The sequence below is a fragment of the Ovis aries genome, chromosome 12 (assembly GCF_016772045.2).
Source record: "Ovis aries strain OAR_USU_Benz2616 breed Rambouillet chromosome 12, ARS-UI_Ramb_v3.0, whole genome shotgun sequence".
Lineage (NCBI taxonomy): Eukaryota > Metazoa > Chordata > Mammalia > Artiodactyla > Bovidae > Ovis > Ovis aries.
In genome coordinates, this window is record NC_056065.1 from 2626623 (window position 1) to 2653409 (window position 26787).

Sequence of the window (26787 nt, forward strand, 5' to 3'; positions counted from 1 at the left end):
CACTGTGCACATGGGGGGAAGCCCGAATCTCCACACTATACAGAGGGGAGTGACTTAACTTAAAAGCGAGTGTCAGTTTTTTTATAATGTCTTTTAAGTAGTCATAGCAAAGGTGAGCCTTCTGAAATTATTAGAAAACACACTTGATAAGGAGCCAAATCAGAGTAGTTCTGTCCAGATGGACAAAATAGCTTCTCAGGGTTCCTTCCAGCAGCTCAGAACAGCAGGAAAAGCCCGTGTGTGTCCATGGCCATAGAGCTGCCAGTACCAGGCCTAGGCGGGAGCTCGCCTTTGCCCTGTGGGTCTCAGATTCGTGTGTGTGCATGTCTGTCTCGTTGCCTGTCTTGGTGAGTGGGATAAGAAAATTCCCGCTGGCTGATCCTTGAAACACCAGGCTTGCATTGCAGGCCTGTGCCACCTGAAATGCATCCTTGAGTACTCACTGTGAGAGGGAGAGTTTTTCCCACTACATGTTTCCCCTCACGCCCACCTTCCTGATGTCCGTGTTGACTGGGTTTGGGGAACGTAGTGCTATCTGGTCCTGACTTTGTCCAGGAATCTCTGGAATGCATGGGGCATGGTCCGTTGCCCACTGTGACCTCTGTGATCAGCACCCTCAGGCCCAGTAACGCCTCTGATCTTATAAACAGGGAAGCAACTGGGATCCCAGGAACAGTCACTCCTTTTCTGTGGGGGACTTGTAACGTGGAGGCCCACGGGAATGAAAAGGGCTTTTGTTGGTCAGGCTCTTGTTGAGAAGCTTAGGATCTCTTAATTCTTGAGAGAAGCTTTCTGGCAGTTTTCTCTCTGGTCTCTTTCTTGCTTCGGCCCTCTTCTGGGGAGTGTGGATAGTATTTTCCTGAACTTCTGGAGATTTGAGATAAGATAGGATATCTCTCTTCATTGGAAGTTAGCGTTACCTATTTGTGCCTTAAGGGCTTCCCTGATAGCTTAGTTGGTAAAGAATCCGCCTGCAATGCAGGAGAGGCTGGTTTGATTCCTGGGTCAGGAAGATCCCCTGGAGAAGGGACAGGCTACCCACTCCAGTATTCTGGCCTGGATAATTCCATGTACAGAGGAGCCTGGCAGACTACAGTCCATGGGGTCACAAAGAGTCAGACACAGCTGAGTGATACCCTACGTTCTGCCCTGTTAGCGGAAAGTAGGCTGGTCAGATCACAGGAGATAGACGGTAAGGAGGAGCGGTATCCCTGGCTCTCTTGATTTCCCATCATTCTTCTCAGCATTAGCAGTACTGGAACTAAAGAGTAATAGGTCAGCCCTTTGTTAGCATCCACAGCTCTTCTATAGAAAGAAAGAGGGTCTGTGGAAACATTGTCATGAGAGACCTAACCCCCTACGGCTCACCCCTGTCAAAGGGCAGCTTTGGATGGGAGATGAGAAAGTAAGAGTTAGGGCAGATGCGAAGCCCTCTGAAGATTTATGCAAAAAAGCAGCCCGCGTGTGCCTCACTCGTATCTTGGGATTTCTGCATTTACTGTGGACTGGGGAGGTGGGGCCCAGGACCCAAATGTCCTAGAGAGAAAGGCAGTTACTACAAGCCAGGGTGGTGGTGGTGGTTTAATCGCTAAGTTATGTCCAACTCTTTGTGACCCCCTGGACTGCAGCACGCCAGGTTTCCCTGTCCTCCACTATCTCCCTGAGTTTGCTCAAACTTATGTCCATTGAGTCAGGGATGCCACCCAACCATCTCACCCTCTGTCGCCCCCAGGATGGATTGGGGTAATTGCAGGAAGGACCATCCCTGGGCAGAGAAGAAGGGAAGAGAGGCAGGAAGTAAATACGAGCTGAGAGCCTGGGGAAGGGGTGACGGTGGAGGCAGAGAAGAGCAAGCACGGGACAAGGCTTGCCTGCAGAGTGGGGATGGTTCTCTCTCTGTCGTTGGGTTTGGGTGGTGTTAGGACTCAGGCAGGTGGGAGGAAGTGTCATTTTGGAGTGAATGGTTGGGAATGGCAGGCTTCCTGGTGCTCCTGCAGACAGGGCCCTGCCAGCTGCCCATCTCAAGGCCCAGGCCCCAGGCCTGGACCCGAGTAATGCTGCTTGGCCTCTGCTGGGTGGCGCTTGGCCTGGGACTCCATGTCACCCTTGGGGTCTGAGGGACTCAGTCCATGTGCCTTCGTCGTCACTGCCCTTGGCTGGGTGCATGCTGGGCGCTTTGAGCCACATAGGCCGTGAGAAGAAAATGAAACACTCAGGCTTCATTCTCTTCCCTTCCCGCGGCCCTGTGCCTGCCTGACCCATCTGTCCTGCTTGGAGAGCCTTCCGGTCACTGAGCTCCATCTGTCCCGTGGGCTGCCTGCCTTGCACGCGGGGCCCTGCGTCCAGCCTTGGGACAGCCAGACCGACCAGACGCGACTATTTTACATTTCCCCTTAGCGCCTCCCACGTCGCCCCCGACCACGGTGGGCGCGCCCGGCACGGTGAGCAGTACCGATGCCACTGCCGCCACCGCCGAAGCCACAGCAGTCCCCACCGTCCCACCCGTCTCTCCTACCACCACCGCCACCACCGAAGCCACAGCCACTGCCGCCACCTCCGCCTCCACCACCACCACCACCACCACCACCACGGAGAGTCCCGCCACCACCAGGACTGAGATCCGGGAATCCGGTACTGCCCATCGTCCATGCCCCTGCCCCTCCATCCGCAGGCCTCCCCAGGCAGGAGGGGGGAGACTGGATTCTCAGGCTGGTGGCCTCGAGGCACAGAGCACCCTGCCCCCACTCTTTGGGGGGTCTCCACCGCTCAGACCCTGTCCTAACCTCAGATCCTTGTTCTTTAACAGAGGGCTACACCACGCAGGCAGGCACTCCAGGGCCCAGACAGTAGGGCCGCCTCCAGCTACATACTGAGGGATCGGCTGAGGGCTGAGCACTGCAGAGGGGGCGAGGGGGGAAGGAGAGGGGCTGGACATTGGCCAACTACAAAGGCCTCCTGCCCTTGCCGTGCTGCCCCAGCCTTGCGGCAGAGCCTGGGGAGGGGGGCGTAGCTGGCCGAGCCAGGCGGCTCTGTTCCCAGAATCCCGCGCCTCCCTTGAGCCTCTCCAGGAAAAGCAGGTTTATAGGCTTCTTTTTATAAGGTCAGAGCTTCCAGGAAATGGTACTGCCGAGGAGTTCTGAAATGCTGGCGAGTGCTTTGTTGCTCTCTCCCCTTGTATTCCCCACACCCCCAGATTATACACACAGAGGGAAAACCACAGGCTTTCTAGGGGCCCCTGGGAAGGATCGATCCCAGGGCTGGCCTGCTGAGCCCAGACAATGTGCTGCTCCTGCATCAGGCAGCCAGGCCGGGAAGCTCTGTACTTCCAGCCCGCGGAGACCCCTTGGGGACCCAGCAGTGCTTCTGAGAACTGACATCAAACACTCCTATTACCGTGGAGGGGAGGGCCTCCAGCTTGTGGAGCCCAGAGACCAACTGTCAAGCCAGCGTGATGCGGCAGCAGGGCTGCGGGCAGGAAGCTCCCGGAACGCTCCTCCGGCAGCTGCAGGGCCGTAGGCCGCCCTCTCTCCTGGGCACGTCCCTCCAGCTGCCAGGGCTGCACTCACCCCTCCCCTGTTCTCTCAGCACCCGAGTGAGAACGGAGGCTTAATGCACGTGTGAGTCTTTTCTTTAATCCAGTTACGTGGAGTTGTGTGAGCTGTACGTGAGACACGCAATGTGTAGCTGACATGATGCTCCTCAGACCTTGGAAACTGATTTAGCTTAAAGCTGCAGTATTGAAAATGTAGACAGCCTGCTCTGCAAGAAAAAGTTGGCTAAGGAGAAACCTGCTAGGCTATCAGGAGCTGCCCCTGGCAGTTTGGTGATGGGTGTTCTTTGGGGCCATGGGAGGCTTCAGGTGGGCCTCTGTGTCCCACGTGGATGCTCCAAATTCGCAGGAGAGATGTACTGAGAATGAAGACAGGGAGTGGGCCTTGCTCTTGGAAGGGTTGGTCCTGATGCCACAGAGGACGAGCCTGTGGACGTGCAGGCAGAGTTGTAGCTGCACCTGAGATGCTGCAGGGGCCACGCCGCCCTCCGAGTTCGTCCTTACGGGGCCCCCTCGACATCCCCAGTCCCTGCACGCAGCGCAGCGGCTCTGCTGCCCAGGGTTTCCAAAAGGAATGTGCATCTTTATCACGCCTTACAACTGAGGATAGGATTGTTCCTAAGTTTACTTTTTTTTTCAGGGTGAAATGGGACTTTGTCCTGTGGTTCTCCTTTTTTGATCTCAAGGGATAGCCCTTACGTCTCACATCCCAGGAGTCGACAGAACAATCCCTGCTTCCCTTCAGTTCTTGTTGTTGTTATAGTCCAGGATAGGTTTCCTTATTGCTGCCTCTCTCTGAGCTTTTCATCTTTTAGTGATCATCATCTTGGTATTTCTAGACGGCAGAGCCTTCCTCCACCTCCCACTAAAAATCATTTGGTTTCCCACTGCTTGACCTTATCTAATAGTGCCCCCATTTCCATTACCTTTAAGACAGTCAGCCTTGGGCCAGGGTTGTGTTGGTAGTCAAACTGTTTAAACCCAAATCCTTGGGCTTATTTCCAGGGCCCAGAGCTGAGGAGGGAAAATGTCAAGTCCCCAGACCATAACCAATCACAGTTCACTCCCACTAGAAAGAGCCATGAGCTCCTAAGGAGCTGGGATTCGGGCTGACTTAAAGCAGCCGATACAGTGGAAACCGTAGACAGATCAGTAAGGAAGCCTGCCTTCTGCCCTGCCCGCAGAGAAGGCCTGGCACCATCAATGGAATCTCTTTCTTGCTCCTCGCCTAAAACGAATCACATTCACCTGGGGCGACCGGCAACTAGCAAGGTTGGAGTAGAAAAGGCGCTGCTTTGGAGTGAAGACCAGGAGATCGTTTATCACTTCCCGAGCCCTGCAGACTCGGTCACGTGTCAGATAGATAATGCACGCATCACCAATGTACTCTATTCATTTATTTTTGACAAGTGAGTTGGTGACAGTGCCCCCTTGCGTGCTAATAAAAGATTCAGGAGCCGCACTGGTAAAGTCTTTGAGATACAAGTCTTCGTGCTAGTACTCCGCTGTGAAATCTTTGCTGAGAAATGGGGTACAGAGACTAGACTGCTGGGATGTGGGAAAATGATTGCGTTTGAAGATTCCTGCCACTCTCCTGTCCACAGGCTATAGCTTCAGATTGTGTGATGGCTTTAATAAAGCAGCTCCCAGCTCATAGGAACTACGTAATTAATGTCTTCTGTGTTGCATGGAGATCAGGCCTCAAAGATACCAACAGAACAGGATTCTGCTGGTGTCTGGGCCTCTGAATGTTGGGTGTCAAGAAGGAATTACCTTGTATGTGCCGTGAAAGGGAGAGGAAGGATTTGTACTGTCTCTTCTCGGAGCCCTGGGGTTTTAGGCCCAAGTCCCGTTAGACAGTCTGAGGCCCTTTTTCACAGAGTTCAGCGTCTTGGTGACCAAGAATGACCCCAAGGGCTCTGTGTAAGCTGCCGCTCTCCGTCTCCAGTTTCAGGAGTGCAATAAGGTTTTCCTTTGGTCCTGTCCTTTGTGCAGATCTCATCTCTCTCTCGACCGGCTTTTCAAGATGCCTTTTTCCTTTCTGTAGAACGTCTGTAGCTGATGGGAAAGAGGCACATTTCCCCCCGGCCCCTCGCCCCCCACCCCACCCAGGTCTGCATCCTAGCTAACAGGGCTTTTCACTACACCGTGGAAATCTGTGAGAAGGGACCTAAAAAGGGAAGGAACCCTGGCTAGGGCCTCCGGTGGCCTGGGCCACACCCACTCTTTCATTCGCACCCCCACCTATGTGGACACACAGTTTCCAGCTCTGCCTCACACGCAGGGCCCCGGACTGTCCTGCTCGTGCCTGGATGGCGACCTCTGGCCTGGCCGCCAAGGCTGCAGCTTGGAGCTCCGTCAGGCCCTGTGTGCAGCCCCTTCCTACTTACCCTGCCCTAGCTGCCCGTGTGTGTGTGTGTCTGTCTGTCTCCAGCGCCTCCTCCCTCCTCACCACTAACTCCTCTTCTAACCCCCGCCAGCCCCCGACGAGCAGTCCATCTGGAACGTCACTGTGGTCCCCAACAGTAAATGGGCCAACATCACCTGGAAGCACAGTTTCGGGCCGGGAACTGACTTTGTGGTTGAGTACATCGACAGTAAGCATTGCTGTGTGGGTGCGGCAGCAGCTGCCGCGGGTAGCACGGATGCCCTTCGAGAGGCGCAGGGCGCGCCCCCGGGCTCAGGGAGGCCTTTCCGCCGCCCCACTGTGGCTTCATGAAGTCGATGCGTGCTCAGGCGGCAGGGGTGGGCAGAGCAAGCTCGAGGTGAAGAGGGATTTCTGCGCCATCAGTGGCGGTCCAGGGGTGCCTTGCTCGGCAGCGGGGGCATGGCCTGGCTGAGGGCCCTCTGTCCATTTCCTGCCCAGGACAAGGGTTTCGACAGTACCCCAGTGAGCTCACTCTTGCTGCTGTGTGGGTTCCTTAATTTAGGATCCTTACTCTTAGGGTCTCCCCTGGACAGTTGGACCCCCAACTGTACTTTGCTCACAGAGGGACGCCAGCTGCCCACAGGTCAGAGACGCCATCCAGGGTCACACGTCTTAGCTTGAGCTGAGCTGGTGCTCCTTTACTGGATATTTGTGAGACTGGAGTGAGATCAGGGTAGCTGGGTGAAGGCCCCATTCCGGAGGGCTCAGACCCGCCGTGCTGGCCTGCTAGACTTGTGCTGGAAGGCCGCCCCAAGCTCTGAGAGAGAACAAAACCAACTCGGTTCTCTGTGGTTGGAGAACCCAGAACTGCTAGTTTGTCATAGTTTTCCAGCGCTTCCCACGACCAGCATTCACCCCACCCCCCAGACAACGAGGCTGTCGCTTCTCCTGAAGTGCGAGCTCACGCAGCGAGAAATGAGAGGGGAAGCCGGGAGTGAGGCCTGAGGAGTAGAGCCACCCTGCGGGGTGCTGAGTTTCCCTCTGCAGGGTAGCGGAGCGCTGGCTGGCACCTTGAGAGCCCAAGGAAGCGGGTCCTAGTGTGCTCAGTGCCTCAGCCTGCGGCGAGCACAGGAAGCCTCATGAGGGCCAGTGTCCTGCGGGACGGCCTGGCCCCCGCCGCCCCCACCGTGCCTCCACCTTTGGCAGGTGCCCAGGCGTCTAGGCATTGCCTCTCCAGCTCCCCGTGCCCAGCCTTAGGCTGACTGAGGTTTCTGTTCCCCAGGCAATCATACGAAAAAAACTGTCCCTGTTAAGGCCCAGGCTCAGCCCGTACAGCTGACAGACCTCTATCCCGGGATGACATACACGTTGCGCGTTTATTCCCGGGACAACGAGGGCATCAGCAGTGCCGTCATCACCTTTATGACCAGTGCAGGTGAGAGGGGTCTGGCCTGGCCATCCCCGGCAAGCATGGGCATGTCGTGCTCATCCTCAGCTTCCCGCTTGTCTCTCCTCCCGGGAAGGAAGGCTCACCCTCCCGTTCTTCATCTTGCATGGCGTGGCTCGGCTCTTCTTACGTGTCAGTCTGCAGCTACCGGAAAGACAGAATGAGCCAAAAGTGCATGCCGCCAGAGAGGAAAGTGCACGCCCGACCCTGTGGGGATGAGGGGGCACCACGCAGCCTGAGGACAGCGGAGCCCCCCAGCCTCCACTGTGCTGGAAACGAGGGCTCGGTGTGAGCATAAACATGGTCTTTGTGTGGGGGTCTCGGGGCAGTGCGATCTGGCCTCACACAGGCTCTCTTCCTGCATGTGGGGTTAGGGGATAGACCAGGTCTTTACCCCAGGAATCTTCCCAGGAACCAAACCAAGGATCAGCGTGTATGGCATTGCCTTGCCACTGTCAACTGTTGTTTAAAAACTCCAAAGGGTGTGACCCGAATTGTTTGGAGCTTTGTTTTTGGGCTTCCCTGGTGGCGCAGAGGTTAAAGCGTCTGCCTGCAATGTGGGAGACCTGGGTTCGATCCCTGGGTCAGGAAGATCCCCTGGAGAAGGAAATGGCAACCCACTCCAGTATTCCTGCCTGGAGAATCCCATGGATGGAGGAGCTTGGTGGGCTACAGTCCATGGGTCGCAGAGTCGGACACGACTGAGCGACTTCACCTCACTTTGTTTTAGTTTAACTTTGCCCCAGATTTGTCATGGCTTAAAAGTAGTTGACCTTTTGTTGCACTGAGGAGGAGAAACTTTCCAGTCCTAGAAGAGCTCTGGACCTTTCCAGCCTTCAGCTGTGGATGGAGAAGCTTCTTCATTTGTACCAAACCAACAGGGAAACTGGGGCTCAGTTGACAAGGTTCAGAAATCTGTTCGTCAGGGTGGCTGGCAGTCTGGAGGGCGCTTGCTTGTCTGTTTGTGTCTCTCTGTAAAATCAGCTGGGCAAGCTGGCCAAGGGGCCTGTTTGCTAAGCCCTGGGGAAAGGATGAGTTTGGGGAAAGAGACAGAGAAGAAAGGACCATCCCTGCCCTCAGGCACGTCCTGCTCAGGTGCGGGTTGCTAGACACAAGGCCAAAGGAAAGAACACACCACGGTTTATGTGGAGTTCCAAACGTGGACTTACGTGTCCCCCTGTGCCTGGCTTGAGGCTGATCCTGGTGGCTTGCGTCTCGAGAGTCTCAGCCCGTGTGTGTAATGCCTCCCGCCACCCCTTCCAGCCTGGTCCCTCGCGGTCCGGGTCTCCCGGCCTCCTCCCTGTGTCTCTGCCTGTTCTGCGCACGTGCATGTCCATGCCTATCCATGCCATCAAGACTCGGGGAGTCTGAGTCCTGCTGCCTGCTTGAGGCTCACCAGGCCAGCTAGGACAGGAAGTCTGCAAGTAGCCAGGCCATCCTGGGAGCCAGGCCTGGAGACTGGGCAGTTGACTGACTGAAGCAGGCGGCTGGACTCTGTCTGACCCAGTCAGGGCTCCAAGCTGTTGCTCACATGTGTGCATGCGTTTGCTTTTGCTTTGTTACAAACTTGAGTCCAGCCCAGACGCAGAAAGCAAGGATGAGATCTGATGAGAGAGTTCCATCCTAGGGAATGCAGCAAAAGCCGGCTCAGCCTGCTTGCAGAGCTTAACTTTGCCCAGTGCTGAGCCCAGGGGCTGTCGGTGTGGGCTGGGGAGAAAGAGCCAGAGGGGAAGGGGCCAGTCCCTGCCCTCAGGGACGCCCCAGTCTGCTCTGAAGTCCCAGCATTCCGTGCAAAGGAAAGCAGTGAGAGTGATTGGCGATGCCCTTCTGAACACTGACTTAGAAGTTCATTTCCCCTTTCCTGTGGTTGCTATGGAGAGGCTGACCCCATAGCTTGCTTTCAGGGTGTGAGGCCTGCAGCGCCCGCATGTGTCCCCACCTCCTCCCCATGCAAGCTGGAGAGGGCAGGCTCGTGACCCTCGCTCTGGGCACTTACTGCTCCCTTTCCTCACGGGCTGGCTGGAAATGACTATGTGCAAACCACATAGAGAAGAAAACTGTTTTTACTTTCTAAACTTCGTGTATGCCTGTGAGTGTGTGTCCAGATCCTCTGAAAATACACGAAGGAGTGGGTGGACTCCAGAGCCAAGTTCACACAATCATCTCCCAGGTCCCTGGGTCTCATCAAGTTCATAACCATCCTGGGGCCCAACCACCAGTCTTTAGACAACCACAGGCTATCGCTTCTGTCCATAGACTCAAACATGTTACAATGGTTCACGAAGGAAATGGAAAAAAAACCACAAGGAATGCTCACAGGCTCCCTGATTCTCACCAGAAAGATCCCACATGAGAAGTTAATCACTTTCTTGAAGCTTTTGAAACCAAAGAGGCCTGAGGGGCCCCAACACATAACCTTGGATTCCAAGAGACCTTTCAGCTCTCACATCCTGGAGCAGGCTGGATGGGGTGCTGACGGGCCCAGCGAGACAGACAGCAAGCTGCCTTAGGCCTCAGGGACGTGGGAGGAGGGACATTAGGGGACCTGCAGTCGGCCTCTTTTTGCTGAGCTGGGAGAAACCCAGGATGGAGTGAGGTGAAGATGGAGAGGTGTAAAATGATGCGTAAGTGAGAGCAGCCACACCAAACTGCATTTGAAGAAAGCCCGTCCCTGTCATATTTGTTCATCCACCCTATTTCTGAAATAGTTTTTCTGCCTGCTTTGAGTGACTGGCCTCTCTCCAATGATCAAACCAATTTCCTCTTGATTAGAGTGAAGAGCCTAAGGGACCTGTGCTTTGCAAGTAAACTACACATTTCCGAGCAGGGTTGTAGAGAATGGTTGTGACCTCTAGGCCAGAGTAGGAGATACTAGAACCTGTGTGTTCCCAGTGAACAGGTGCTGTCCGGGGTTCTGTTAGCTCCAACAAAGGTCGAAAATGTAGATATTCACTGATCTTGGGATGTTGCTATTACTGTGACCATTGGGGATCTGGAAACATGTTGAATGGATCGATTAAGAATGGTCTTGGCAGACAAATGTAATTGCCCTGAAGCCCTGCAAAAATGCCGCCTCCTCTCAGGGTCTTTGGAGTCATGTGAGTGAGATTATGTCCTAACTTTCTTTTGGTTCTTGAGAAACTAAATCATTTTGGTGGAGTCTGATTGAGCCCACCTTACCCCAGATCCCACTGGGTTTTTTGTGTCTTTGTTATTGTGTATCATTGACATTGATTAGTTTTAGGCATACAACATAATCATTTGACCTATGCAAAATGATTATCAGGACAAGTTTAGTTAACATCTATCACCAAACATAGTTACAAAATCTGCTTGGTTTTGAAGAGCCTTGTATGTCTGAACTTCACAGGAAATTCTTTGATCTTTTCAGTAAGGACTGAAAGTAACATTTGAACTTTGCATGGTGGTGTCAGGAATGGAAAGCTATATTTAATTTGTAAATTTCTCCTATGGCCACCTTCTGTGGAGAAAGGAGTCTCATGGGAGACAGCTGTCAGCAAGATAGGGGAGCAAACAGGTCACTGCAGACATTCAGACCAACTTCTTTGCAAAAGATGGGAACCACCGTTCAAACATAAGTTGAAGTGACTCCTTCATCCCAGTGCCCAGGTGGCATGTGGTGAAGCCAATACCCTTGGGACCCTTTGGCTGGTATGAAGAAAAAATGAAAGAGACAGCCCATGTTAACCTTAGTGGTGGTGGTGGTTTATTTGCTAAGTCATGTCCAACTCTTGCAACCCCATGGACTATAGCCTGCCAGGCTCCTCTGTCTATGGGCTTTCCCAGGCAAGGATGCTAGAGTGGGTTGCCATTTTCTCCTCCATAGTTATATTAGGATTAAATTGGCCATTAGTCAGTAAGTAGTCGGTGACAACTAGTTGGGTGACCAGCATCATGCTAAGGACAAGGGGGCTCAAAGGATCCCCAGGTCTCCAGCCTTTGTAATATCATTGGACATCAGAACCCAGGAAACAGAGCAATTAAATATTGCATCATGTGGAGTAAAGGGGGTTGAAACTGGAGTTAAGAGACTGGTGTGAGCTGAAGGAATCGGAGATTCAGGAAGGAGGGGGTTGAACGTGGAAAGGGGAAGGATGGGAAGGGTGGCTGTCCAGGCTCTCTGAGGCAGGGTGGGGAGGGTGCGGAAGGGGACAACCAGGGCACCTGACTTGACTGAAGTGTTCTGAAAACATAACAGCATGATGTACCATTGTATCCTTGGAGTCTGACGAACAGACTGAGTGGAACCCTTTAGAACTGGGTAGTGACGTGACTATGGGAAACACTTTGGAAGAAGCAAATGATCGCCCTTAGAAGTGAGATGTGAGGTGCTGGCAGCAGGGACAGATGGGTGAGCCAGAGAGATGTTGGGAGCAAGCCCCGGGCTTGCAGTGTGGAACTGGCTAGAAGGACAAGGGGAGATGAAAGGAGTTTGGAAAGGCACGGCCAGAGGACAGGTGAGAGTGAGTCCAGGGTGCTGTGGTGAGTCTGGGAAAGGCGCCCTTGGTGGTGGTGGGTGAGCACGGAGTACAGCGGGCGTGGAGGCCAGCACGTGGGGCACAGAAGAGCTGGCAGGAATCGGCGATGATGGCGGAAGGTTGGAGCATTTCCCTGTAAGAGGACAGTGTGCGCATGAGAGCCAAAAAGCCTGGCAGGCTCCTCAGAAATGCCTTAAAACAGGGAGCTGCAGCGCGTTTTACAGAGAAAGGGGAGAGACAGGACGGGGGGAGAAACTGAGAAATGCTGGAGTTTTCAGAGATCCTTACAGGACGGAGCCACCAAGGAGATGAGGTGTTGGGTCCCTGCAGAGGGGAGAGAGGAGAGCCCTCTCGGGTATGGAAGGAGCTGGCTGCAGAGGCTGTGAAGCTCCAGTGTGGAGCAGGTGAGCATGACACCAAGACGCAGACTGGGAGGGAGGGTCACGTCGGATCAGCGGGAGGGAGAGGGGGAGCAGGGAGGAGCGGAAGAGGGGCCGCTGCCGTGGAGGGCCCACTGAAGTATGACTCCGTGAGTCTGTGACGGGCCTGGTCTGCATCTTCCGCCAGCGAAACTCACTGTAAGAGCAGGAGAGCGCAGTAACTGCCAAGGGGAGCCGCAGCGGGCGATTGGGTCAGGTGTGGCACGGAAGGGAGGGCAGCATGCAGCCTGCAGGAGGCAGAGCCCCATCAGGCCCAGAGGGTGAGGGGGTGGACCAGGGGACGAAGCCAAGGAGCAGATGAGAACCGAGTGCCCTGTGTTCCGGGCTCTGGCCCAGCCCCGGGGACGACAGTCCCTCCTTCAAGGAGCTCACCTTCTGAGTGGAGTGGTGAAGAGCACGGACTCAAACCAGATAGCCTGGGGCCACAGCTCAACTCTACCACTTACCCGTTCCAGGGCCCTGAGCCGATCACTGACCTCAGCACATCGGTTGCCTCACCTATGAAATAGGGTGATAGTACAAATGCACCTTCTTGCCTTTTCCTGCTGGTGAAGAGGTTTGCCATTCCCTTCTCCAGTGGATCAGGTTTTGTCAGAACTCTCCACCATGAAACATCCATCTCGGGTGGCTCTGCACAGCATGGCTCACGGCTTCATTGAGTTACACAGGGCTGTGATCCATGTGATCATTTTGGTTAGTTTTCTGTGATTGTACTTTTCATTCTGGAGGCCATGGGATTGCAGTTCTTGCTGCTGCTTAAGGAGGGGAAGGGATGACAGAGGACCAGATGGTTGGATAGCATCACCATCTCAATGGATACGAGTTTGAGCAAGCCTGGCATGCTGCAGTCCACGGGGTCGCAAAGAGTCAGACACGACTTCATGACCGAACAACAAATCCACCCTATGGGACTGTTGTGAGGCTTAAACTAGATAAATGTGGGAAAGTGCTTTGAGCTGTGTCAGCCCATAGGAAGTGCTTAAACAAGTGTAAGCTGTGAGCAGTAGTAGTCTAGCCAGTTGCTTTACATGCTACGAAAAGGGCAAGTGCAGTCCTGTAGATAGAGTGGCCGGGTGGGAAAGAGAGTTTTGTCTTAGCTGGGAAGGTCCAGGAAGGCCTCTCTGAAGAGACGACATTGGATGAGGCCGCCGTCTCATCAGATCTCAGGGCAGCAGATGCAGAGGCCCCTGAGGCAGGCGTGGGGGCGGCCAGGGGGCCCGGAGCGGCCCGGGTGGTGGGAGACGCGACTGATGGAGCCCGGCGGGTCAGGGCAGGGAATGGAGGAGTTTTTCCTAATGGGAGTGAGAAACACCGGAGGTTGAAATGAGGTAATCTGATCCTGTGTGGGGCCTGGGAAGACCTCTCAGATCTTGTGTGGGACGTAGCCTGTGGACGCAGGGCTGGGACTTCCCCCTCAGCACCCGGATCAGCGTGGTAATGGCCGTGTTCTTATGGAACTTTCCAGCCCGGACTGCCTGGGCAGCCAGGCTGCAGAGAGAGGGGAAGGTCTTGCTCATCAATCTTCATTGTTTATTGAGACCCAGCTTGGTGCAAGACCCTTGGCTGGATGCTGAGAACACGGTAAAGACAGTTTCTCTGCCCACGAAGAGCCAAGAGTAGGCCACACCTGGATACCTGCCCCGCACGATGGTGTGACGCAGAGCCTGGGGTCCAGCCTGGGGTCGCGTCTCTGCCGCTGTGCTTCTTCCCTAGGAGGCCTAGAGCCTCAGCTCGGGCTGCGTGGCTCCCAGTGCTGCCACCATAGTCTGGGTCTCCCAGAGGCTCCTCCGCTGGCTCTGCCTGCCCCGGGTTCCCTGCGGTCTCCTCTGTCCCTGATCCTGTCCTCCAAGTCGTGGTTTCCATGGAAGGCTGCGTCTTTTCTTCTTCAGTCCGTAGACAGGAAGAGGGCAGGTGACTCCTATGCGTCCCACCCCTTCCCATCTCTACCCTCAGTCCTGGGTCCTCCAGGACACCGTCAGACGTGCCTCCGGTCTCCAGGCCCATGCAGCCTGCCCCTGGAGTCATGAAGGGGTCTCCCACCTTAAGACAGGCCTCCACGTGTCTAGGCAGGGATGGCAAGGGGCCGTCTGTCACAGGGGTCTCTGCGTGTGGTGGAGTGGCGTGGGGTGTACTGAAGGCACGGCCCCTCCACGGGCCCATCTGAGGTGCCCACGCTGGGACGTCTTTGCTGCTAGCCGCAGTGCCGTTGGAAAGACACGAAGGAGCACGGGGCACCCTGGACTGCACCGCACCCAGGTCCCGCTTCGGGGACGGCCGACTGGCTGCTAGGACAGGTCTCTGTCACAGTGTCTGTGCCGGCCTGCAAAGGTGTTCCTCCAGGGTTGTGCGTGTGACCGCGGCCCCCGTTCCTGGGTGGGCAGCGTGCCAGCTCAGCCCGGCTCATCCACAGGGAGTCACAGTCAATCGCTGGCCTTCCCTCCTTCCCCACCAGGCTGTGCCCAGCCACTGTGCCTGCAAGAATGCCAGTGCCTCAAGCTTAGGACCGTCCTCTTCCCAGAGGGCCTGCTCAGCCTTCTGCTGCTTATTCTGTTCCCTCTGCTCCTTCCTTGGTGGTGCCTCTTTCCTGACCTTTGGCCCTCGCCTTTTCGTCCCTGTAGTGGGGTGGTTTGAGCCAGAGGGCCGCCGGGTGGTAGCAGTAGGCTGCAGGAGAAAGCTGGCCATGAAATAGCTGAAATTCTCCCTGCTCCTTGCCTGCCACCTTGCGAACCGTTCACTCATGTGTTCACCTCTGGCCCTCCCCCACAGCCTACACCAACAACCAGGCGGACATTGCCACCCAGGGCTGGTTCATCGGGCTCATGTGTGCCATCGCCCTGCTGGTGCTGATCCTGCTCATCGTCTGTTTCATCAAGAGGAGTCGTGGCGGCAAGTACCCCGGTAAGATGTGTCCAAGGAGCCGGCTTCGGGGACAGGGCCAGCAGGCTGTCCTGTGACTCACCATTCTCTCAGCAAGCACAGCCCTTCCCCAGGCTGGGACAAATGGTCCTTTTGCCTGTTCTGTGCACCGTAGAGTTGCCAGAAAGCACTTGAGTTAATTAAGCTCCCCTGAGATGGGGGGATGGAGCGGTCCAAGCAGCCAGAGAGAGGATGGAAGGAACCCTGGCTCCCATTAAGAGTGACCTTCCCTCCCCTGGACTCACCACCCATCTGCTCAGTAATTGGCTTTTTTCAGCCTGAATCTCATTAGGATCCTGTATCCCAGTGAAGGAGAAAGGAGAGATGCTTTTCTGTAACCATGAGAGAGAGAGGCTGGAGGGAGGAGAGGTCTGGACGGAAGAAGCACACACATGAGAGAGGCCGTGGAGCTGGGCGCTCAGCACGGCGGCGGGGTTGCAATCACAATACTTCAACAGGAGGGCAGACGGCCCTATATGAGGAGCAGGCAGAGGCTGGGGGGTAGGTTGCACCGAGAGGACCCCCACCCCTCGCTAGTCCTTAAAGGGCTTTGGGCTTTTATTTGATTCCCAGAGAGGTACTTCTGTGGCCTCAAGATCCTCCAGCCCAGACAAACCAAGGTCAAGGACAAGGACCTCTGGCTTTTTTGTTTCTGGAAATATTGATTGTTTTTCAAACAGGGACAAGAAAGCCATCTGTCTGCGGTGGGGTGGGGAGGGTGCCAGGAGACAGGATAATGGATGACCCTGAGAGCAGACGTCCGGCTGGACTGCAGGGTGAACTTGTTCCCTGCCCCCAGAGCCGTCACCAGACGCACCCTGAGCTCTCCAAGTGCTGGCTCCTCCCCGTCTCTGTGAACAAGTCCTTCTCCACAATCTAAAACTCAGCCCAGAGAGAGGAGGTTCTATTTTATTTCCGTCCTCTGGCCCACGTGCTCTCAGACCCTAGGATTCTAAAGGACTCCTTGACGGACTCCTTCAAGTCAGGAAAGGCAGGAAATTATACTTCATTATTGGTGAATGATGGAGAGGGAAATGGCAGCCCACTCCAGTATTCTTGCCTGGAGAATCCCCATGGACAGAGGAGCCTGGCGGGCTACAGTCCACGGGGTCGCAAAGAGTTGGACACGACTGAGCGACTTAGCGCTTAGCGTGCTCATTGGTGAACGAGTCCTTCACTTCGTTGCGCTGTGTTGGGATTGTTTTTCCTCTGTAAGAAAGACTGAGGAAGGGCGGCCTTTCTGATCTCACTCCTTGTTCCAGGTGGAACTGGGACACCTGAGAACTGATCAGATAACTCTGGACCTTCCTCTGCCCATTTTAGGAAGTTCTTCGTACAGTTAAGCTCCTTTCCTTTCATCAGAGGATGAGTGAACCGGGAGCCGTGAGACAGGGGCTCCAGTGTCCACTCTACACTTTGTTTAGTTGCTAATTGTCCTGTGACATCGTCCGGGCCTCAGCTTCCCTCCGCTAAAACAGGGGTGGTTATCCCGCCTTGTCCTTAAAAAGAAGCACAGTCACTCACCTAAGTGTCTGCGGTGTACCAGTCCTGGTGCTTGGTGCCGTAGGAGGGTCACAGCACCAGACAGGGCCTGGGAGGAGGGCTGGCCCTTCATGGGGCGGAGTGGGAAAGGGGAGTCACGCAGACAAGTGGGGTCCCAGTTAGGGGAGCACCTTCCATTCCAGAGGCATGTGCAGCGTGTCCTCTCTGCCCAGGGCACTCTCCTAGGAGCTTTGAAGAGACACACAGGCCCCACCCTCAAGGAAAGAACTGGCATTCTATTATGGGCGTCATAAATGTGCACAAGTAATTGTAACACAGAGCAGGATTAAGAAAGGTGCCAAGGAATTCCCTGACAACCCAGTGGTTAGGACTCCGTGCTAAGGAGTGCAGGAGGCATGGGTTGGATCCCTGTTCAGGGAACTAAGATCTCGCCTGCCACAGTGTGGCAAAAAGAAAGTTGCCAAGGAAAGGACAGCGTCCAGGTGTTTGGGGGAGACCTCATGGAGAGGCTGAGGTGAGCCAGGTTGGGGAAGATTTCAGTGGTCAGTGGAGATGATGGCGAGGAGGCGGCGGAATTAGCTTGGAACCTGCTTAAATGCGGGAGGCAAGAACCAGAGGCCGTGGGTCGTGCGGTATTGAGAAGGAGAGGTATTGAACCCAGAGGCCGCGTCTTCGGCTGTTCCTTTGGGGCCAGTCATCACCTCTGTGTCTTTGTTTCTCTTCCTGACAAAGTGCGAGAAAAGAAGGATGTGCCCCTTGGCCCTGAAGACCCCAAAGAAGAGGATGGCTCCTTCGATTACAGGTGCGCGGTCCCCTTCACTCCTGCTCACGCTCAGCACCCCTGTCTGGTGGGTTTTCCTTCCTGCCCTCAGGGCTGACAGCTGGGCTCAGAGGCCGCCAGGCGGATGTCCTCCCATCACCTCTGCCTGTGGCGGGAGCACCGCCAACACACTCACACTCATTTGATGAACAGCGTTCTGTTCATCCGGCTGCACAACTCAGGTTCACTGTGTGTATGTATGTTTCCGCCTTTTTGCTCTGAAAGCGCGCCCCAGGCTCCCTCTTGCTGTGAAATGAGCTCTGCTCTCAGCTTCCCCTCTGCCTGTACCCAACCCCGGCCCTGAAAATGGTGACGACACGGGGAAGTTGTATTGTGTTTGAGACTCAGCCGGGTGAGGGATGAAGGGAGCGGTGTTCTGGGCCTTCCCCTCAGGACCTAGAATGACACCTCTGGGCTGCAGCCTGGAATGGGCCTTGGACGGCATTTGGTCCGGCGCCCATGTCCCAAACGAGAGGATCAAGGCCCAGGCTGGGGAGTGTCTGCGCCTTATAGACTGTCTATCCGTCCACTCTGCATCCTCATAAGCCTCCCAAAGGGCAAGTGTGAGAGGCCCTTCCCTGACGGCCTCAGCACCCCTCGTGGGGCCCAGCTTCCTCGTGGGCCGAGGGTCCCTCTCTGGCCACGAGTCCCAGAGAGCCTGGGCCTTCTCTCCCAGACCCTCAGTGCACCCCGAGGCGGCGTGAGGGCAGGGCCCAGGGACCTGTGCTCAGAGAAGCCGCTTCCTCGGGCACCTCTCCTCCCAGACACCACAGTTGCTGGGTGAAAACGTCTGCTTCCCCCCAACTCCCACCCCCGGGCCACTGACTCTGAGGCCGGAGACACACATACTGGTGCACGCACGGGCTTGCACAGCACACACGCGCACGCGCACGTGTGCACACGCACACCGCTTCGCTGTGGCTCTGGGGCCCCTGCAGCATCCATCCTGGAGCCCCACTTGGATGAGTCCAAGAGTCGGAAGTTGGAAAGGGCGAAAATCAGTATGTTAGAGGAGAAGCCAGGTTCCCGGGCAGGACAGCCTGGGGTGCGGGCTCGCCCTGCTCGTCTGGACCCCCTGCCCAGCACCTCTCTGGTGGGGCTCTCTCTGCTTCTCTCTCCCTGGTCTGTCTGCCTGGTCCTCAGAGGTCTTCTGGAAGGGAGGCGAATGGGTGCCTAGACCACGAGGTCACAGTCCTTTCCCGGATGTAGGTCTTTCCCCACAAGAACCTGACACGATGAAGACCTCTCCCACCGCTTCCACGCCCACTGGGCCAGGCTGTCCAGAGTGCCTGCATGTAGCTTGGGGGCCTGGAGTTCACAAGAATCACACAGACACAGTCATCACAGCCCTGCAGCAGGGGTGGAGAGCCCCGGGGGAGGGTGCCTGTGAAATAGTGGCAAGTGGGCTAAGGAGCTTGGTCATTAGAATCTGCTGGTTTTCAAAACATGAAATTTCACCCCCTGAACAAAGATAACATAACGCTGGAGGCCCACTTCCCTCTCAGCTGCCCTTCCCGCAGCCCTGCCGTCAGTTAGGCCAGGAGACAGGGCCACTGTCCCTCAGCGTGTGGCGGGGGTATCTTGCTCGGCACGGCAGGGATGGGCTGCTAGCTTCCCACTTGCTGGTGCCCAGCTCCTCTGCTCTGGTTCACAGTCCTCCCCGCCCCTGGCAGCTGCCTGTGCCCGGTGCTGAGGCAAGAACTCCCTTCCCACTCTAGTGACAATCCAGTGTTTGCCACAAGCCCAGGGATGGCTAGGTGTGGCCTGGGGCAGAGGAGTGGGCTGCGGAGTGTCTGCTGAGCCTGCCAGGCCTGCTGTGTTCCTGCCTGCCGGGACCTCGCTCTCCTCTGAAGTGCAGCATCTGGTCCCCGCCTCAGGGGACGGGATGCGGTGCCAGAGCAGATGCCCACCCCCTCCGGGTGTCTCCCTCCCTAGGGGCACAGCAGGCACCCCAGCAGGCAGATGCCGCTGTAATGACCAGCTCTCTCTGCATGCGAGGAGCTTAAGGGCAGGGCCTGCAGGGCCTCCGAGGGAGCTGGGCACAGTCCTCCGCGCCTGGCTAGTTTTGTCTCTGATTGCCGGCCCTCCTGTCTCATACGCACACCCTCCCACCTCCCTCCACTTGCCCTGAAACCAGCACCTTTCTGTGGATAAACCAGAGCTGAGGGTAACACCGCCAAGAAAGAGGAGAGGAGAGGCAGGGAGGGGTTTGACTCTCTCAGGCTCGGACTCTCACTCGTTGCCAAGGGCAGTCTTTCCAGAGAGAGTCACAGATCACGGAGTCAGAGCTAGATGGACCTTCTTGATGGCAGGACTAAGGCCCAGTGAAAAGGAAGGGCTTTCCCAAAGCCGCAGGGACACGGGACCAGAACTCAGAATCCTTGACCCCTTTCTTTGACCCTTCCTGTCCCTGCTCGTCCACAAGCAGTTCCCTCTGCCTCCTGGGGGGGTCTAGCTGCTTCTGTCTGCTTCCATCCCAGAGAGCCAGCAGCCCGGCCTCACAGAAAAGACCCCCGCCCAGGCATCTAGGAGTGTGGGCGCATGCTGGTATCCTGGCCCAGCACCACCCTGCCCCTCTGCCTTAGAGAAGTGTCCTCTCTTGGCCTCAGCTTCCCCTGCAGACCTGGCCAGACAGGCCAGCAAGTGAGGGCTGTCTGGGTCATCCTGGGGTCCGGTCCTTTGAGCAGCGAGAGGCTGGAGGCCCTCTCCCTTCCGGCTGGGGTTTGGGTGGCACTGAGTAGGCTGGCTCTGATCCTCTGTCTCTCCTCGTCCAGTGACGAGGACAACAAGCCCCTGCAGGGCAGCCAGACGTCCCTGGACGGCACCATCAAGCAGCAGGAGAGCGACGACAGCCTGGTGGACTATGGCGAGGGCGGCGAGGGCCAGTTCAACGAGGACGGCTCCTTCATCGGCCAGTACACGGTCAAGAAGGACAAGGAGGAGACGGAAGGCAACGAGAGCTCGGAGGCCACGTCTCCGGTCAACGCCATCTATTCTCTGGCCTAACGGAGCCTTGCAGGCACAACTGCTACTCTGCAAGCAGGAAGGGAGAGGGGAGAGAGCCGCTGCAGACCTGCCCCAGAGCCGCCACCACCTTCAGGGACGGAGGACAGCATGAGAGGCTGCCGAGCTGTGAGGGCCGGTGACCGCCCAGCCGGCCGCAAGCCCCCTCCCGGTGACCCCCCGGTGCCCACCGTGGGCAAGCTGCTGCCTCGGCTCAGCTCCGCCGGAGGGAGCCCCGGTCTCTCGCTCAGCCCCACGGTCACCCCAGGCCTCCGCCCACTGCCCGCCCCGACCTCCACACACACTCACCAGGTTTCCGCTGGTTACAGTCCTTCTCATTGTCTCTGTTTTTGCTGTGAGTCTTACCCCTCCAGACCCAACATGTCCATTTTCTTTTCCTTTTGAAGAAATGTCCCTGAAAAAAGAAACGATAGGCGGATTCTCCCCCAGGAAACTGCAAAGATAAGCAAAAAGGATTGATCTGTAAGCGAACGTACCGAAGAGCTGTAGTATTCAAACCGCTGCTGGGCCCATGTATTTCCCAAGGATGCCTTTCTCTTCACACGCCTCCCCCCGACCCCAACCCCTCCACCTCAACCTTGTCAGCTGCTGAGCTGGGCTTGGCACCTTTCTGGGAAACAACAGTATTTTTGGCAGGGAGGGAGAGGGGGTCAGGCCTCCTCGCCTGGCTCTGGTTCAGCTGTGGGGGTGGGCTTACCTCTTGCTCCTCACTCTCACCCTGCCCCTTGCTCTGGAGCGTCCGAGACAAAAGCTGTGCTGACTGAAGGCCTCTGAGGAACAGGAGTGGGCACCAAGGTGAAGGACTTCGGCTCCGGTGACCATGTACCTCAAGCAGAAGGAAGCCAGGCGTCTGGTCCCTGGGGAGCTGTGCCCACCTCGAGAGAGAAGGGAAGGGCTGGACTGCCTTCCTCCTCATCAGTGAGACTCAGGCTGTGGGGCAGAGGACCACGCCCCCAGCATCCAGGGTTGGGGCTGCCCCCAGGAGATGGACCGCACGATGCAAAGACTGTGCTGGTGTGCCTGGGGGTGGATCTGCACTCCCCTTGCCTGTCTGGCAGGTAGCCTCTCCTCAGTCGGCTCTGTGTGACGGTGAATCTGGTGTTTTATGGTGTGTGCATGGGGTGCAGCTACCCCCAGGACCGAGCCTGCGTGTCCGTTCCTTAGGGTGTTCATGATCAGGAACCCCCACAGGACCGCGGGACCTGGTGCTGCAGAGCTGGGCCTGGCAGGGCTCTCCGTATGCCTTATGCAGCTCTGACCTGTCCCTGCAGTCCCCAGCTCCGCAGCCCCTCCCTGCAAGCCTTGAAGCCTCCAGTGACACCTGTCTCGAGAGCAGGGCAGCCTATGCAGGCGTCCCAGCAGAGCCCGAAGCAGCCACTCAAAACGTGCCCCAGATGGAGACACTCGAAGACCTGCGGTTCTCAGAGACCCAGGGCTCTGCCTTCATCCTCCCCACCTATTCCATTTTGAAACCAAAGGTACCTAGCCTCAGAGAGAGAGATCTTGAGCCTAAGGATAGCCCTTCGGCTGTTGCTGCAGCTAGAGTTGCTTTTAGGAGAGTGGAGCTGACCCCCAGAGTGGACCACCTGCCACAGACACAGCCTCCGCTGGGAGCCTCCAGCTGCTGGCCAGGGCACCTGGGCCGGAGCAGCACTGTGTTCTTCAGAGACCTTATTTAAGCCTCTTTTGCCACATGTTTAAGCCACAAAGGTATTAGCAATGCTTGAGTCACTTACTGGTCAGTTGAAGGTCAAGCCCCTAGACACGTGTACTCTGCAGATAAGAAAAGGTAGCCCTGAGCTGTGCCAGCTGTGCTGTTTGAACCGAAGGGCAGGCAGCTCTCCACTGGCCCAGGCCGCAGGAGGTGTGCGGGCAGGAGGCCTGGGCGGGCTCTCGTTAGAGGGACAGGGTGACCGGCAGGGGCTGAGGAGCTAGCTCAGGGGCGCCTTCCCGGGCGTTCACCCCCACCTGCCTGTTTGCCGCTGGGCATTCCCGGAGCCTGGGCAGGGAATGCAGGGAGGTATGCCTGTGAGCTGGATTTCTGGGGGACACTCTGGATGTGAGCAGAGCAGTCGTTACTCAGGCCTTCACTCCACATCGCACTGTCCGCACTTGCTGCGCGGGAAGCAAGCTCTGCGAGCAGGGTGGATGGTGAGCTGTCCTCACACCATCCCCCTGCCTCAGGAAAGCGCTTCACATGGCCGATGACGGGAAGGGGTTCTGCTCCCGGGGGCTCGGGGGGTGATGACCCCTCAGCCTGTCTCCCTGTCCTGCCAGGCTTGCCCCCTTGGGTGTGAAGGCAGTGCCACCAGCCCCCTTGTGCGCTGTTGTGCTGAGAGCCACATACCACGTGACCGCCGCCCTCCTGGCAGGTGGGGCCCAGGTTGACCCTGATCAAAGACGGCAGGGGCCCAGAGGGCTGCGTGGGCCGCAGGGTTAGGCCGAGGAGAGTGCATCTTCTGTGGAGCCCGCACCAGAGCCCACCCAGCTCAGCTGGAGAGCAGCATTGTCCAGCGCTCCCTGCCAAGCAGGGTGCTCAAGAGCCACCCCGAACATACCCACCGCAATGCCAGGAGAGCTCCACCACTGGTGCTTTGGCCTGCCTGGCCGGGGGCAGGGGAAGGGGTGGAAGTGTAGGCCGTTTCCAGCTCTGGAAATCCCCAGCCTGAGCCCCCGTCCACCCGCGGGGCTCAGCCATGGCGCCTCCTGCTCTCAGCTGTCCATCCATCCCTCTGCGCCGCAGATGCTTAGGAGCAGCTGGCCTGAGCCCTGGAGACTGCGGTGATGGGCAGCCGCGGCCCCTGTCCTCAGCGCGAGGTCTTGTGACAGGCGGTGGTGACGGGAGCGCTCTGCATGCTCAAGCCCCCATGGCTGCAGATTGAAGGGAGGGTCCTTGCAGGGACAGCTCGCTTACCCAGGCTGGGCCGGACGGGAGCGGTCCTCCCGGATCGCTCTGTGCCGCGCTTGGGGCAAGCTGCTTGACTGGTCTGTATTTCAGTGCCTCTGTCTCCCCTAGTCAGTCCCTCCTCTGAAAACCTGTCCCCACAGAGGGGCATGTGCCCAGCTAAAGGACCGGGTGCCAGTCTCTAGGGAGCACACGCCTGCAGGACCGGGGGCAGTGCCTGCTCCGTGGCCAGGGTCGTGGTGAACAGGCCCCTCTGCCCCTTGCCTTGCTTTTGAGGAAATGGTTGAGCTTACGCTTGTCCCCTGGCCATCGCCTTGGCCCCTTCCCAGCAAGTCCCGAGGCCTAGAGAAACGTTCACCTGTCCGAGAGGCTGCCGGGGTCGGGACTGCTCTCCCCAGGAGGACATCTGTGGCCTGGGCCCAGAGAGTACCCTCGTGGTTTCCCTGAACACAATTAGCCTTAGAAGAGGGCTGGAAACAGATCCGTGGATGTCTGCGGCTTTTCCAGCCAAGGGAGGGCCTCCCCTGCTCACACTCAGCACCCGCACGGACGTGCACGTGCAGCAGGCCGAGGCTCCGTCACAGGGTAGCGCTTTCAGGAGGAGCAGTACAGAGCGTGACCTTGTCTGGAAGAGGCTGAGTCCACTCCCAGACGCGGAGATGAAGTGTGAAGGGCTGTGGGGAAGTGTGTTGGAAGTGTCAGGGCAGCGGTAGGAGGCTGCCCACGCGGACCCCGTCTGGGCAATTCCTGTGGGCAAACCCAGGACAGAGTTTGATCCAAAGGAAAGGGAGCTCTCCCTGGGAACAGCATGGGCCGCAGCTCTCCAAGGCTCCTGGAGCCCTCTGCAGGGCCAGGGCCAAGTCACAGAGCATCCCCAAAAGCCGTGTTACGAGAGCGGTGGGGGTTTCCTACCCTCACCGTGGGGGTTTCCCACCCTCGCCTCGGTCTCTGCACGGCTGCTCCGCTAAGGGCTGAAGAGCGCCTTCCTGGCCTCTGAGCTCGGGGGCGGGAGGGCACCTCCACGGCAGGACCCAGCACACACCCCGTCTGTGATGCCTTGATCACTCCGCCAGCAGCACGTACACCCCGGCCCGCGCTGTGATTCAGTCCCTGGGAAAGAAACCTCCCTGCAGATCCTGTTTGATCACTAGGTGGGGGGCTTAAGAGGTGCATAGAGGGAGACCCTTGATTAAAATAAATCAGAGGCGTCAACAAATAAAGCAAAGAGCTTGAAATTACAGGAGGACCCTCAGTGGCCTTTGCAGAGCCCAACTCCTGGGCAGCCCCTCTTTAGGACAGGCAGGGGCAACCTGTGGGAGTTCACGCTGAACTATGGCTGTGCGCAGCCTGCCCAGCTTACCCTCCCTCCACTACTGAGAACGGGTTCTGAGAGGGGACGGGGAAGGGAGGACAGCCATCCAGGGAAGCCGCCAGACCCCACTACACGGCGTCTCAAGCCAAAACCAGTGCCCCATGCTGGTCTATTAGTATTAAATGGTGGTTTCATCATAATAAGGACGGAAGTGAAATAGGTACAAAGGTGTCTAGCTTAAACAGGATCAGATTTCAGCATGCATGGGAACCACAGAGCTGATCTGATTGAAATGACTCATTGTACGGTAAAATCCAGAGAGGGGAAGGGACTGTCTGCAGTCACACAGCTGGCGAATCGAGGTGAGGTCCAGCCTTGAACTCGGGCCCTCTGACTCCTTGTCCAGTGTTCCTTCATCTCAGCACAGCTGGAAACAGCGGTGTTCCCGCCTTGGACACAGTGATGTTATTTAAGAGCTGGCCCACATTCTTTTCTGCTTCTCCCACATGCCCTTATACCTCCACAAGTGAAATCACAGGATTTTTCTGAGTCCCAGGTCAGTCAGTCTGCCAGCCCATGGTGAACCGGTTGTGCTGTTCAGGAGAAGAGGGACCAGCTGATTGGTGTTTGTCACCACGAAGCTCTCCCCTTGGGTGGCATCTCTTGCCTCATGATGCATTGGGCCCCCAGCATACTGCGTCCCTGCGAGAGGGGCCTGGGGGGCTCTGTCCCCTCCACCCTGGCTGCAGGGCATTGAGCGGGAGCAGGGCCGTGGAAGTTCTGCCCCTGGATCCGCCGGGCTGGAGTGCAGCACGGGCAAAGACTTCAGTGAAGCAATAAACACAAAACTCTGGGAGAAGAAATCCGGAGTTTTGTGCACGTCTCTTGTTTCTCTTTCAAAGAGGATGCAGGTCGGATGACTGCCCTGCTCTCCTTTCTGACTCCCAGATTCAGTGTCCTCATCAGCTGTCCCCGCCCAGCTCCCAGCCTGTGCCAGCCTCGCGCCCTCCTGCTCTGAGCACCGGTCTGTCCTGCCCCTCCCTCCCCCACGCTGGGCCCCAGGGACCTCTGGCCCTGCAGCCTCCCCAGCACACACATTTTCCAGTTTGTTCCGTTCAGCAGGGAAATCTTTTCCAAATGTCTCCATCCCTTCCCACATACCCACACACCCACAAGTTGGCCTGATCTTTTTTTTCCCATTGGTTAAATATTTTAACTCACCAAGGCACACCTTGTTTTAACCCCTCTCACATCGTGTTCTTTCCTTTTTTCGAGTTATTTTGCATTAACCAACGTTGTCAGTGACAGATGCGTATCTGAGGGTGTCATACTCGGCCTTCAGCAGGGAAGGCTTCTGGGCCGTAGAGGACCATCTAATATGTGGACTTATAAGCTGACTGCATGAGCAATGGAAAGGCCAAATTATTCAGAATTTTTTTTTGAATCACTGTAAAAAAAAAAAACTGATTTCTTTTGTATAGAGAACACTAAACGTATAATAAAAGTTGTTCACAATGGACTCTGGCCATGTAATTTGTTCAATTTCCTTAGTTGGTGGCTAGAAGAGGGATGTTTGGGGGTTAATGACAGAAATGAATCACAGGGGACGTCCCTGGTGGTCCAGTGGTTACGAATCCACCTACCGATGCAGGGGACATGGATCTGACGCCTGGTCCAGGAAGATCCCATGTGCTGCAGGGCAACTAAGCCTGTGTGCCACTTCTGCCGGCCAAACCCCAGAGCCTGCACTCCGCGACGAGAAGGCCCACCCCCACCCAGTGAGACCCACAACCACGAAGACCCGGTGCAGCCAAAATACATTTTAAAAGAATAAAAATGAAATTATATATAAAAAGAAATGAATCATAGGGTTTTTCATGGGCGTTAGGCAGCATACACACAGAATTCTGTGATAGCAGCCCCTCTCTTTTCTTCATTTGGCTGCACTGAGTCAGTGGCAGAACGTGGGATCTCTGATCTTCATAGCAGAGTGCAGGATCTAG

At 56.6% G+C, this 26787-nt stretch overlaps 1 protein-coding gene across 19 annotated transcripts in view; it reads left to right on the forward strand.

Moving 5' to 3' along the window:
- Positions 1-26303, forward strand: part of NFASC (neurofascin) — a 202196-nt gene extending 175893 nt beyond the window's left edge. For 10 of the 19 annotated variants that reach the window (XM_060396009.1, XM_042256953.1, XM_042256955.1 and 7 more), the window contains 3 exons: positions 15071-15202; positions 17456-17525; positions 20318-26303. In XM_060396009.1, the coding sequence (XP_060251992.1) occupies positions 15071-15202; positions 17456-17525; positions 20318-20549 (434 nt within the window). In that variant the 3' untranslated portion in view covers positions 20550-26303. Of the gene's footprint in view, positions 1-2397; positions 2632-6030; positions 6148-7200; positions 7354-15070; positions 15203-17455; positions 17526-20317 lie in introns of all 19 variants that reach the window. The other 9 variants (XM_042256949.1, XM_042256945.1, XM_042256951.1 and 6 more) reach the window with 2 other exon arrangements.
- The last annotated feature ends 484 nt before the right edge of the window (positions 26304-26787 follow it).